We start from the raw sequence: 13041 nt of genomic DNA, 5'->3' as shown, positions 1-13041 counted from the left end.
TGGGATGCTATCAGGGAGCGCAGCGTGTGCTATGACAACATTCCCCACACCATCACACCTCCATCACCAGTCTAACATCCCATGGATTCATGTTTTCATTCTGTTTCCATGAGCTTTTGCACATTGTTGGCCCAGATGCCTCCACTCAGTTGGCAGAAGAGGAACCCAGTCTGATCTCCTGATGTAGTCCATCTGCCTCAGCTTTCTGAGATGTTCTGAGATGCTTTTCTGTTCACCACAGTTTGGTGGGTGATTGTGTAAAGCTGCTGTCAGCTCAACCAGTCTGTCCAGTCTCCTCTGACCTGTGTCATCAATAATGACATTTTCATCCACAAACTTGCCACTTACTTGGTGCTTGTTTTTGCACCATTCTGTGTAAACATTAGAGACTCCTGTGCATGAAAACGCCAGGAGACCAGCAGTTTCTGAAATACTTAAACCAGTCCACCAGGCACCAGCAACCATGATGGTGTTAATCAAAGATCGTTTCCACCCAACAATCTAAGGTTTGATGCAAACATTAGCTGAAGGTCTTGACCCATATCTGAATGATTTCAATACTCTCCTGTCACTTGGACTGCACAGGTGTTCCTAGTGGAGAGGCCAGTGTGTATATCTTAAAAAAAACAAACCACAGGAAGGTAGAGAATTTTTACTACACTGCAGGGAGGAGGGGGGAAGTGTTTGAGGGAAGAAGCTACAGTGTTTGAATGTTTTAATGCTGAAAGCCACTGACAAGAATATGAGAGAAAAAAAAAACCATGACCCACAAAACCAAATTTAACACTGATCTACCCTTAGCCTAAAGCTTGTGCATGAAACTTAGCCCCTAGAAAGTGACCTTGGAAGTCTTTTTTTTTTGTGCTTACCACATTATTATAAAAATAGATAGAAAATACGCAACCATAGCATCGATACATCTATTCCAATCTGTTCAAACATGGTTGTGTTACAGAATTCCAGGAAGATCCACCCCAAAGCAAAGGTGCCCCAATTTACTACTGTTTTTAATATCCATGTGTTCAATTCTAGTCTGTTGTTTACCCCTTGAGCTACAGAGGTTCTACACACTTTCCTCTCACTTTATTAGAAACACCCAATTTGCACCTACACTCACAGGGAACTTTATCAGGTATATTTATCTTATAGGTGCTTTTGAAAGCTGTACAAATACAGGCTACAACCCGGCTGTGTCTGTTCACAAATTTCAGCCTTCATAACTGCTCAGTTTCTGGCTGGCCCTTATTTTGGGTGGACAACCAAATTCTCAACATTCTCCAGCAGTGACACTGACATGGAGGCAGGTGTTGTGCTGCTCAGGTGTTGTGCTGCTCAGGTGCTGTGCTGCTCAGGTGCTGTGCTGCTCAGGTGTTGTGCTGTGCTGCTCAGGTGTTGTGCTGTGCTGCTCAGGTGTTGTGCCATGCAGGTGTTGTGCCATGCAGGTGTTGTGCTGCTCAGGTATTGTGCCATGCAGGTGTTGTGCCATGCAGGTGTTGTGCTGCTCGGGTGTTGTGCTGCTCAGGTGTTGTGCTGCTCAGGTGTTGTGCTGCTCAGGTGTTGTGCCATGCAGGTGTTGTGCAGCTCAGGTGTTGTGCAGCTCAGGTGTTGTGCCATGCAGGTGTGGTGCAGCTCAGGTGTTGTGCCGTGCAGGTGTTGTGCAGCTCAGGTGTTGTGCAGCTCAGGTGTTGTGCCATGCAGGTGTGGTGCAGCTCAGGTGTTGTGCCGTGCAGGTGTTGTGCCGATAACTGTGCACCACATATAGCATTGTTGCTGGGCTTTTCCCCATGTCACAGTGTCCCTGCTGGGTTCAGTAGTCTGCCACCAACATCTCTCCAGCCAACAGCTCTCATGTGGTGAAGCGTACAGTAAGAAGTTTGGACACACCTGACTGAATGCATGGTTTTAATAGTAATAAAGGAGTTTTAATCTAATGGATTATGCATAAATTTATTTCCTAGAGAAATAAAATTTGGGAAAGGTTTTATCTTACAAATTAATTCATTAGATGTACCAACAGAAAACGTTTTTTCATATAAATTTACAAAAATATATTGTGTAATTGTACATGTCTACACACACACACACACACACACACACACACACACACACACACACATCGCCCACTTTATTAGGTACACCTGGTACACCTCATACAGCTCATATATCTAAGTCAGCCAATCACATTGCAGCAACTGCCATCAGAATGGGGATGAAAGGTGATTTAAGAGACTATAAATGTCGCATAGCTGGCATGGGCTGGTCTGAGTGTTTCAGAAACTGCTGATCTACTGAACTTCTGAACTACTGGGATTTTCACACACAACCCACAAGGGTTTACAGAGAAAATAGAAGCTGTCCATTGTGTGGTGGTTCTCTGGGCGAAAATGCCTTGTTGACACCAGAGGTCAGAGGAGAATGGCCAGACTGGTTTGAGCTGAAAGAAAGGCAACAGTAACTCACATAACCTCTTGTTACAGCTGAGGTGTACAGAAGAGCATCTCTGAATGCACAACACGTTGAACCTTGAATCACCAAAAATTGGACAGCAGAAGACTGGAAAAATGTTGCCTGGTCTGATGACTCTCGATTTCTGGTCAGAATTTGGTATAATCAACATGAAAGAGTGGATCCATCCTGCCTTGTATCAACGGTTCAGGCTGGTGGTGATGTAATGGTGTGGGGGACATTTTCTTGGCCCCTTAATACCAGCTGTGCATCATTTAAACACCACAGCCTAGCTTAGTATCGTTTAAACGCCACAGCCTAGCTGAGTACCGTTTAAGCATGACAGCCTAGCTGCGTACTGAGGCTAACAATGTCCATCCCTTTATGACCACAGTGTACCCATCCTCTGATGGTTCCTCCCAACAGGATAAAGTCTTAAATCTTCTCTAACTAGTTTCTTGAACATGCAGCAGCTGTGTGGTGTTATCATGTCAGTATGGATTAAAACTCTGATTCATATTTTCAGCACCTGGTTGAATTTAAGCCATGAAAAAATAAGGCAGTTCTGAAGGCAAAAGGGAGTCAAGCCCAGTACTAATGGACCTAATAATGTGGCTGGTGAGTGCACAATCCATATTCTGCTGAGGACCCCACCCAGGTACAATACAAAAGGGCCTTAGTTTCAGTTTCAAACAAATACAAAACTGTAAGTTTGGCTTTGATATTGCAGTCTCTTAAAAATACAACATAATGATATTAGAGAAGGAAGAGTCATAGCACAGCTAATATGTGCATGTTATGTGGATAAATCCTACATTACATTTTGATTCAGAGTGGCGCTGGCCATGTGTTTGTTATGAGGCACATCATTTATTTTTTTAAAATTTTTTCCCCAAAACGGGGCTGTAGTGACCTCTGCTGACACACAGTAACTAGTCAACGCTGTAGTCTGACCTGAAGCTGAAGACCATGACTGGCCCAAGGATGCAAAGTTTTGACATACTGTAACACTCCAGTGCACACGCTGGCCTTCATCACAGTATATGCGTCATGTCAGGGAGTGTCAAGGACATAACGGAGGTTTGCAGTGAGGTCACAGAAGAACAGAGCCTGTACGTTGAAGAACAGGTGACCACACGCAGCTGCATCGTGTACAAACTGCACTGTGTTGCAGTAGTACACTGTGAAGAATGTGAATACCTCCACCCACTGCCGATCAGCTTGTGTGTCCTGCGCGGTGCCCTGTAGTGCAAAGGGGGACCACACAGTCTCTTATCTGGGTGAGATAAGAGAGCTCCGCTCCTTCCTGCTGTGGATCCGCCCCATCCAGCTGTGGCTCCGCCCCCATCCTGCTGTAGCTCTGAGTTCATCTTCTGCCTTGATGACACACCCAAGTGCCCGCCAGGGGCCGTACATAAACTGGCTGGAAAATCATTTAAGTGGTCTCACTTTACTGAGCTGGGAAATTTGCTGAATGCAGGCGATCAATGACCTGAATCTGAACGTTCCTATCAATTTCCAGCCAGATACGTGATACACGGTGCCTGATGGTTGGACCGCAACCATACACACCACATATCCTGCTGGGTTTCCATGGTGAAGGAAGATGAAGAAGAGAGAGGAGACGAGGGAAGAGAGAGAAACGGAGAGAGAGAGAGATGAGAAAATAGAAGAGGAGCAAAAGAGAGAAAACAAAAGAAAAAGTCAGAAGAACAAAAGAGTGTGGAGAAAGAGAAACGACTAGACCGAGAGTGAGGGAGCGATAATGTCAGGCAATGAGTTAAAGAGTGATAGAGGAATGATGATGGGAGAACAAGGATCCATACTGCTGATCTGCCTCATTACGAGAGGGCCCTGAGGGCAGGGCGGATGACTTCTCTGGCTGGGGGGCGGGGGTAGGGGGCGGGGGTAGGTGGGAAGGTGGTGCCAAAGCCACAGGCCCCGTGCTGTTCCATGCTCCAGGAGCTCAGCTCATCCCTTCATCCCCCCACCATCGGCCCGGGGCTCACGGGTCTCAGCTGCCGCTAGCCTCCAGGCTGTGGGCGGCTGCACAGGATGGGGGGCCAACGTAAGCTCCGGCTCAAGCCCACAGATTTCTCACGCAGCCGAAGAGATTGGCAATATCTCGAGGAAGTCACACCCAGCCAGCTGCAGGCTGGATCTCACTTTCTCCAAATTGCTTTTTGCTCCGTTCATTCAGACACGTCAGTCAGGAGAAACACGGGAGATTCACTCCCACGGCGCACTCAGCCACTTTATTAGACAACCTGCCTCGAACCTCTCAGTGATACTGTGGTCAGAACCTGATTAAGGGGTAGAGGACGGCTAACACAAGACGCACGGACGCTACCAGGCGGCCACAGGCTTCAAAACTTACACCTACCAGACCTTTCTAATAAAGGGGTGGGTGAGCGTATTGTGTTAATGCAATTACATTCCCCACATCAACAGGGATGTTGGGATGTCACCTCCGACAGGGATGTCACTTCCGATGTTTTCATGGCAGACGAAACACATGGACGCGAGGGTCGCTTTAACAAGGGGCCACCGTAACGACGGCTTGCCCTAGCAACGAGTCATCTGAGCATTCACCAGGAGCTCTTATGCGGTCATGGAGTATTTGGCATCCACACACCCTCCAGATCATTTGTTGGGAAACGCGGTCGGTAATCAAAACTCATCAGAGACAGATGGGGAGAAGGCGATGGCGACCGTGGTACAGAGCGTGTGGCAGAGGTGATAGTGCCAGTCAGCTTCGCTCAAAGGTTTTGTGTGCCATGGTTGAGGAGTGTGTGTGTTATTCTGTGAGTATGTTTAGTGAACACAAGATGAACTGTCGCCTCGTCGTAAACATCCGAACTTGCCTTTAACATATGCTACCCACGTTCTTAATAATGTGAGGTGTTTTTTAGGCTGAAGTATGTGGTAAAAGATAGGTGGTATTTCAATAACAAAAAAAGGGAAAAAAAAAGTGTAGTGTTTCGGGGAGAAGGTCTAGTGATCAACAAACTTTTGTCTGCCAGCACCACGCAGATCTAATAGCGTAGTCCGTAGATGAGGTCTCGATGACGATTTGAATGGTGCTTAAGGTGTTTCTGCAAGAGACCACAGCAAATAAGACGAAGATATCCTTGGGAGGACTAGGTTGATATTTCAGCAAGGGTAATAAACAAACCTTGGGTTCACGTGCCCACCTTGAAGGCTCACAAAGTTCCTTCTAAACTAAAGGACCAGGGGTGTGACGGGGCGTGACAGGGTGTGACGGGGCATGCCTGCTGTGGAGAGGGCAAGGTTTAACTGGACCAGAGTACGAGTCTTCCCCTTGGACTCTCTTGTGGGAATCTGCTGGGTTAAGTCTCGGGAGGCCTACTCCGTACGGGCCGCACATGTCCTGGAGCAAATGTGGATTTCACACATCTTTGCACATGCACAAATGAACGTTCTAAGCAACGCCTCCCGGGCCAATGGAACGACAGAGCTCCTAATGTCAGAGCCATAGAAGGACTTTCAGTATGAATCGCTGCTACTGGTTTGCATAAAAGACGAGGCACACATGGATACTCTCAGCACCGCCCTCGCCGGCCAACAGGGGGAGCTCTTGAACTGCTACAGATGCGAGTGTGCTGCAATGCTTTGGCACCAATCTGTTGTCAGTGATACATTACTATGAAAGTGGCGAGTGTCCACAACCCCTCCGGGTACAGCCTTAAACAGACGGGCGTTTTTCATCATAGGCTCTGACTACGTGAAGAGGAATGAGGAGATTTCAGTCTGAGGGGTAAAAAGAACAATGTTCGCACACACACACACACACACACACACACACACACACACAGAAAGAACTATTAGCCAATCACTGTTGTCTCTTCCAATCACCCAGGAGGGGTGCTGTTCACGAATGTCCAGGTAAACACAAGATGATCTGAAATGCCTCAAATTTTAAGATTATAAGAAAAATCTGGTTTGCTGGGGGAGGATTACATGTCTACTGGGCTCTCTCTCCGTTACCTAAGCGGACAGAAAGCCCTCAGCATGCACAGGCGCTCGAACTGTAAGTGAGGGAATTAGGGTGTGACCTGCAGGGGCTTGAGGAGAGAAGTTCTCTAAATCACCTCAGGCAAAAACCAGGCTGTGGCCTCTCAGAGCAGCCTCACCCGGAGAAACCACAGCCCGCGTGAACAAGGCGGAACCCACGTCTGCCTCGCACGGAATTAATGAGGGAAGTCCTGGCGGTGCTGAACCGGGTGTACAACACCAAACGGAAAACACATCTCAAGGGGAACGCAGTGAGATCTAATTAGTCCATGTTTACAGCTCTGTGTGATGCTCAGGAAAAGAAAAGACTCTTCCGACACTCGGAATCACAAACAACACACAGAAGACAGGGACCGAGTGAAAGAGAGACAGAGAAAAAGATGGAGAGACTAGAGAGAGTGATAATTAGAGTGAGTGAGAGTGCGATGACAGTTGAGACAAGGCAGCTGCCGCTGGACTTAAATAATGGTGTTCTGGAGCGTCTCTGTGCCCCTTGGCAAGAGGAGTGCCATCATCTGTCACTCGCAGCGAGACGTACAGGACAGAGTCCATGCTCTCGTCCACTCTGTGAGGACATCGGTCCACGGGGCGTCTGTTCAGCCAAAGCAATAGGATGGAAAAAGGAGCAAGGACAATGCAACAAGCGTGATCTGGATCGAAAACAACATGTGGGTCCTTGATCAGAAAAAATACCTGTGTCCTTGATTGAAAACAACACACGTGTCCTCGCTCCAATGCAACGTGTCCTTGATCGACAACACACGTGTCCTCGCTCCAACAAAGCACATGTCCTCGATTGAAAACAACACACGTGTCTTCATTCCAACACAACAGCCGGATCACCGATCCAACACACGACACACGTCCTCGCTCCAACACACGTGTTCCCGGTCAAACACAACACGCTGTCCTCCCTCAAACCCAACAAACATCACACTTGGCCTCACTCCTATAGGTGTTGCAGCTGCCTTCCTTTGGGTGTATGGAAGGGTTGGACCATATCACCCACACAAGGTGGAGGCGGAGGTGGATGTGAGGACCCAGAGGCCCCATGAGTGCTGACGAGGGCTTGGGTGTGGGACAAAACAGAGGCTGTTAGCAGAGCTTACCCTGACATACAGCGGGCCTCTACTACCCCTCCTGCCCTGTTATGCCCCGCCCTGTTCCACTGTCATGCCCCGTCCTGTTTTACTGTGTCACGCCCTGACCCATCAAGTTGTGAAGCAAGATGTGTCAGTAATAAAGATGACAAACAATCCAGTATGAACATAAAAGCTCAAACACACAAAAGACAAGCAGGACATTAATCAGACATTAGTTCAGGACATTAGGAGGAAAAAAAACCCATAACCAAACAAGTAAATAACCAGCCAACCAAAATAACAAATGTGGCAGCCAGTGAAGGTTTGGTACACTCTCAACACACATGTGAGCAAAAGTCAGATCAAAGAGAGAAGGAAAGAAAGAAAGAAGAGGAGAAGAGAGGAGAGGAGAGGAGAAGAGAAGAGAAGGGAAGAGAGGAGTGGAGAGGAGAAGAGAAGAGAGGAGAGGAGAGGAGAAGAGAAGAGAAGAGAGGAGAGGAGAGGAGAGGAGAGGAGAGGAGAGGAGAGGAGAGGAGAGGAGAGAAAAAATGATCCTCTGAACAGCACACTGATTTGCATACAGTGCTCCAAGTGGTAGATGTGCGACTGAAACTGCCTTGATTTGTAGGATTTCCTCAGACTTTTTTTATTTAAAAATAGCAAGTTATTCAAACATTTACAGAGTTGATATGAACAAAAACATTCTACATAGCTGTTAGCAACCTATACAGAAAGAAACAGAAATATATTCATTTCCTTTATCTTTTTCTTTAAAAATCAAGAGTAAAATGAGAGAAAAAAAGGGAAAAGGATGTTGAGTTTTGTCCCCAGTTCAGCCTGATCTGTCCTGATGAGTGCAGTCCCCGCGGCACGGCGGGCCACAGCTGTTGTGTATGAGAGACTTGAGACAGTCTATCCACATGGCACGCACACACACACTTACACACACGTGTCCGTGCATTCACTCAGTTTTAAAGCGCTCGTGCACCAGAGGCTGCGTCCGGCCGGCCTGAGGGCTGGCGCTCCTCTCTGAGTTGCACCGGTTCCCCGGAGCTCCTCGGGCATGGAGGGAGCTGGCGTTTGGCCTCCTCTCTGTGGGCCAAACCCGTGCGGCACGTCCCTACGCCGTCTTGATTCCCTCAAAGCCGCAGAACTTCCAGCGCTTCTCCAGGCTGGCGCCCACGCCCGTCAGCTCCTGTCTGAAGGTGCAGGGTAGCCGCGCCAGCAGCGTCTCCACCTCCGTCGTGCTGATCTGGGTGGAGGAGAGCAATGACAAAACAGCGCAGCTTTTCACATCAGGCGTCCTGGTGTGGTCACGTGCTGCGGCCTACGTGTGGGTTAGGTGGTTCTGAGACACTAATCACACGGCTTGAGTCGTTACTGAATACTAATCACAGCGATTCAGCTGTTCCAGACTACTGATAACAGTGCTTTGCTCATTCTACAGCACTAATCACATGACTCTGCCCATTCTACAGCACTAATCACATGACTCTGCCCATTCTACAGCACTAATCACATGACTCTGCCCATTCTACAGCACTAATCACATGACTCTGCCCATTCTACAGCACTAATCACATGACTCTGCCCATTCTATAGCACTAATCACATGACTCTGCCCATTCTACAGCACTAATCACATGACTCTGCCCATTCTACAGCACTAATCACATGACTCTGCCCATTCTATAGCACTAATCACATGACTCTGCCCATTCTATAGAACTAATCACATGACTTTGGCCATTCTAAAACCCTAATCATATGACTCTGCCCATTCTATAGAAGTAATCACATGACTTTGGCCGTTCTTAAACACTAATCACAGGCCCAGGATGAAGGCAGAGCAGGAGACGGGAACGCTATGCTGTTGAGGCTTCATCAGTGTATTCTGCTGGTGACCGTGGCTTCTGCTGATAAGCTTGAGGGCTGAAAAAGTGTGTGAGAAGTGTGTGTGTGTGTGTGTGTGTGTGGGAGAACCTCCACAGCTGTGAGAGGGAGAGAGAGACTGAGAGTGGCATATGAGGGATATTTTAGTGGGCCGGAGGAGGGAGGCCTGACCAGGCCACGTGACATTACCGAGGGCAAGGTGACATTACACACTGTTTCACGGTCAGGGATTTAAGGGGCTTTTACAATAAGCAAGGCAACCATCACAACAAGACAGGATGTGGAGAAGAGAAAAGTAAGAGAGGGAGAGAGAAAGAGAGAGAACATATCTAATTATGAATGTGTATATGAACGTGTGGGATCCAGCCTGGCATGACGGCTCTACCCACTGTAGGAGCTCCATATGCATAATGGGTGCGGTATTTACTCTCCAGTGGGATGCCAGGATGATCGGCAGCAAACCCTCTGTGAAGTGTGTGTGTGTGTGTGTGTGTGTGTGTGTGTGTGTGGGGGGGGGCGCATTAAGTCTTTACCCAGCTGTCTTGAGCTCTGGATTTGATTTCACTGTGTGGATGAGTTCAGAAGAGTCTGATTGCATCTGACAGGCCAGGTCATTCCTGGGGGGTGTGGCTCCCTGCCCGACACTCTTACCCACACTCACTATTACCCACCCCTCAGCCACGCCCCCTGGACCTGTCTATTACCCATCCTTCAGCCACGCCCCCTGGACCTGTGCAGAGAGCTCATTCTGGCTACGGTCTGGCACAACGGATATTAGAGGACGTATGTGTGATCCTCAGGGAGCTGTAGCTGTGTTTAGAGAATATGTGTTCCAGGCTACAGAGTCGCTCTAGACGGGAGTGTTTGCTAAATATGACATGTAAAGGGTTGAAGGGGTGTTTTGGGGGGTGGGTACCTTGGTGTCCAGGCGCTGTAAGTAGGAGCAGATGTATTCGATGCTGGCCCCGAATGGGTGCACGTGAAGGAACGTTGAGATGATTCCTGTGTGGAGAAGACACAGAGACACAGACCAGATCACGTCACTGGACGCATCGGCGTTGACAACACACCACCACTAGCGGAGCCCCTCCACACCCACCACCCAGATCAGATGCTTCTCGCGTGCGATTAGACCAGAAGTCGACAAGCCTGGAGAGGCTTGGTGTCTCCAGACACTGATGATTTGAAACGCCGCCCTGCGTGCTTCAGACGGTGCCCCATACCCCACCCTCCAGCTGTGCATACGAGTGCCTCATTGCCCCTTCGACGGCGCTCTCAGTAATCAGGGCTTTTCATCAGCTCGATGCTAAAATCAGCCACAACAATAACACTCCGTTAGCTCTCTCGCACCCTGCCTGCTTCCGGTCCCGTCGCCCCGGACCGTCCCAGAGACAGGAGCCCCGCAAGGACAACCCACGTCCCCCTCTGCCCGGCGGAGCACGTCCTGGATAGTCGATGTCCCCTTTAGTCATAATGGAGTGAAGATGAGGCCCATGCATTACTCATTAGCGTGTGGTGGTGCCGTTGCCGTGGCTACCGCAGTTATGCGCCCATCGATCCATAGTCCCACCCCTTGTAGGCGGAGCTACACGACAATCAGATCCAGCAGGCATGTCTGAGCAGGTGCTGGGAGGGGATCGATACTACTAAGAGGTGGACAGACCGACACAGCGCCTAGTGAACATTCACTACTGAGGAGGGCTGAGGTCAGAGAAAGACCCGCGTGCTGTAACTCAGATGAAAATAAATGGAGGTTGGGTGTGACTCCTTGTGTGGAATAAATTCCGTCTAGGAGCAGGAAATGGGTCCTCTCGGTTTCCTTCACTTCCTCATTTCCAAACAAGACATCAGTTAAAACAAGACTGACAGAGAGAGAGAGAGAGAGAGAGAGAGAGAGAGAGAGAGAGAGAGAGAGAGAAAGGGGGAGGGGCAGAGAGAGAGAGGGTGGAAAGGGAGAGAGAGAGAGACGGCGAGAGAGGGAGGGGGGGATATTCAGTGGGTGACTGTCCTCATAGACAGGAACATGCAAGAACAGGGCCATTAACTACTTTTAACCAGCTGAGCTGACATGACAACACAACAGCTGACTCTGTCCAGCGACACACACCCACACAAACACGCACGCGCACACCCAAACACCCACACCCACACCCACACAAACACGCGCGCGCACACCCAAACACCCACACCCACACCCACACAAACACGCGCGCGCACACCCAAACACCCACACCCACACCCACACAAACACGCACGCGCACACCCAAACACACACACACCCACAAACACGTGCGCGCACACCCACACACACACCCACACAAACACGGGCGCGCACACCCAAACACCCACACCCACACGCGCGCGCACACCCACACTCACACGCGCGCACACCCACACACACACCCACACAAACACGCGGACACACACGCATGCACACACACACACACACACACACGCGCGGACACACACGCGGACACACACACACATGCGGACACACACACACACGGACACGCGGACACACACACAGACACGCACACACACACACACACACACACAGACACACATACGCATGCACGCGCATGCGCACACACACCTACACACACCCACACATCCCCAAATACAAACAAATGAGCCGCTGACGCAAAGCTAAGCAATCACCTCTAAGGACGACGTTATTGTGCAGGCACAAAAGAATGCAACTGTTGCAAAGGATGCAACTAGGGACACACACACACACACCCCCACACCCACAAACACTCACACACGCACGCACACACCCACACAGATACACACACACGCGCATACACACAGATACACATGCACACATACACACCCACGTACCCACGAGCAGAGCCTCCCTTTCAGACTTCACTGGGCTGGGTGGTCCCTTCTCTGGCAGGCTCTCCTTCTCCTGGCTGCAGGACACCACCGCCGACGCTGGCGCCTCCTGCAGGTGGGGAGAAGAACACGCGGCCAACGTCACTCACATGCGTCACTCAGGGGGCGGAGCAGCAGGGTGGGCGGGGCAACAGCTGGGATGGAAAAGCACGAGGGCGAGGGAGGCGACCGGACCGCCTTGGACGGGATGACGGAACGGGACTCGTGTGGGCGTGTGTCCATTTGCAGACTCCGGGGAGTGAAAAGATGCGCGGGGGTCACGGCCTCCCCCGAGCCTGTGCTGGCCACGCCTCCGCGAAGAGACACCGGGGGGCGCCACCACCCCCTCGCCCCGACGTGTCGGTGTGATTTATACTGTGGTGGACACAGCTCACCCCCCTCCCTCCGTTCTGCTGCTCGATGGTGTGTCATTGGCTGGAGAACGGGAAGGAGGCGGGGGCAAGGCGTGAAGGAGGAGGACAGGAGGAGGAGACAGAAACGGGAGTTGGACAGGCCACTTGGGAGCCTGGAAGGAGACACGACTCGAGAGAGATGGAGAGAACGATAGAGGCAGGAATGGAGGAATGACAGGAGGAGAGGTGGGTAAGGGGGTGGAGGGGAGGGGCTAGCAGGTGGAGATAAGGAGGCACGCTCTCTCACTTACGCTGGCGAGATTCGAGCTTTCATCACCGCCTCTGTCATCCTGCCT

At 50.1% G+C, this 13041-nt stretch overlaps 1 protein-coding gene across 6 annotated transcripts in view; it reads right to left on the bottom strand.

The window, feature by feature from the left end:
• Window positions 1-8183: 8183 nt before the first annotated feature.
• The window catches only part of enox2 (ecto-NOX disulfide-thiol exchanger 2), a 154994-nt gene continuing 150136 nt past the window's right edge, over window positions 8184-13041 (bottom strand). For 5 of the 6 annotated variants that reach the window (XM_035536030.2, XM_035536031.2, XM_081712988.1 and 2 more), the window contains 4 exons: window positions 12997-13041; window positions 12297-12402; window positions 10372-10457; window positions 8184-8814 (listed from right to left, as the gene is read on the bottom strand). The exon at window positions 12997-13041 is cut by the window's right edge and continues 6 nt beyond it. In XM_035536030.2, the coding sequence (XP_035391923.1) occupies window positions 8683-8814; window positions 10372-10457; window positions 12297-12402; window positions 12997-13041 (369 nt within the window). In that variant the 3' untranslated portion in view covers window positions 8184-8682. Of the gene's footprint in view, window positions 8815-9644; window positions 9695-10371; window positions 10458-12296; window positions 12403-12996 lie in introns of all 6 variants that reach the window. The other variant, XM_081712987.1, reaches the window with a different exon arrangement.

This window comes from Electrophorus electricus, chromosome 4 (assembly GCF_041902795.1).
Source record: "Electrophorus electricus isolate QZ-2024a chromosome 4, ASM4190279v1, whole genome shotgun sequence".
In the NCBI taxonomy this organism is placed as follows: Eukaryota; Metazoa; Chordata; class Actinopteri; order Gymnotiformes; family Gymnotidae; genus Electrophorus; species Electrophorus electricus.
The sequence above is the reverse complement of the archived record's forward strand: the minus strand, read 5'-3'. Positions and strand labels throughout refer to the sequence as shown.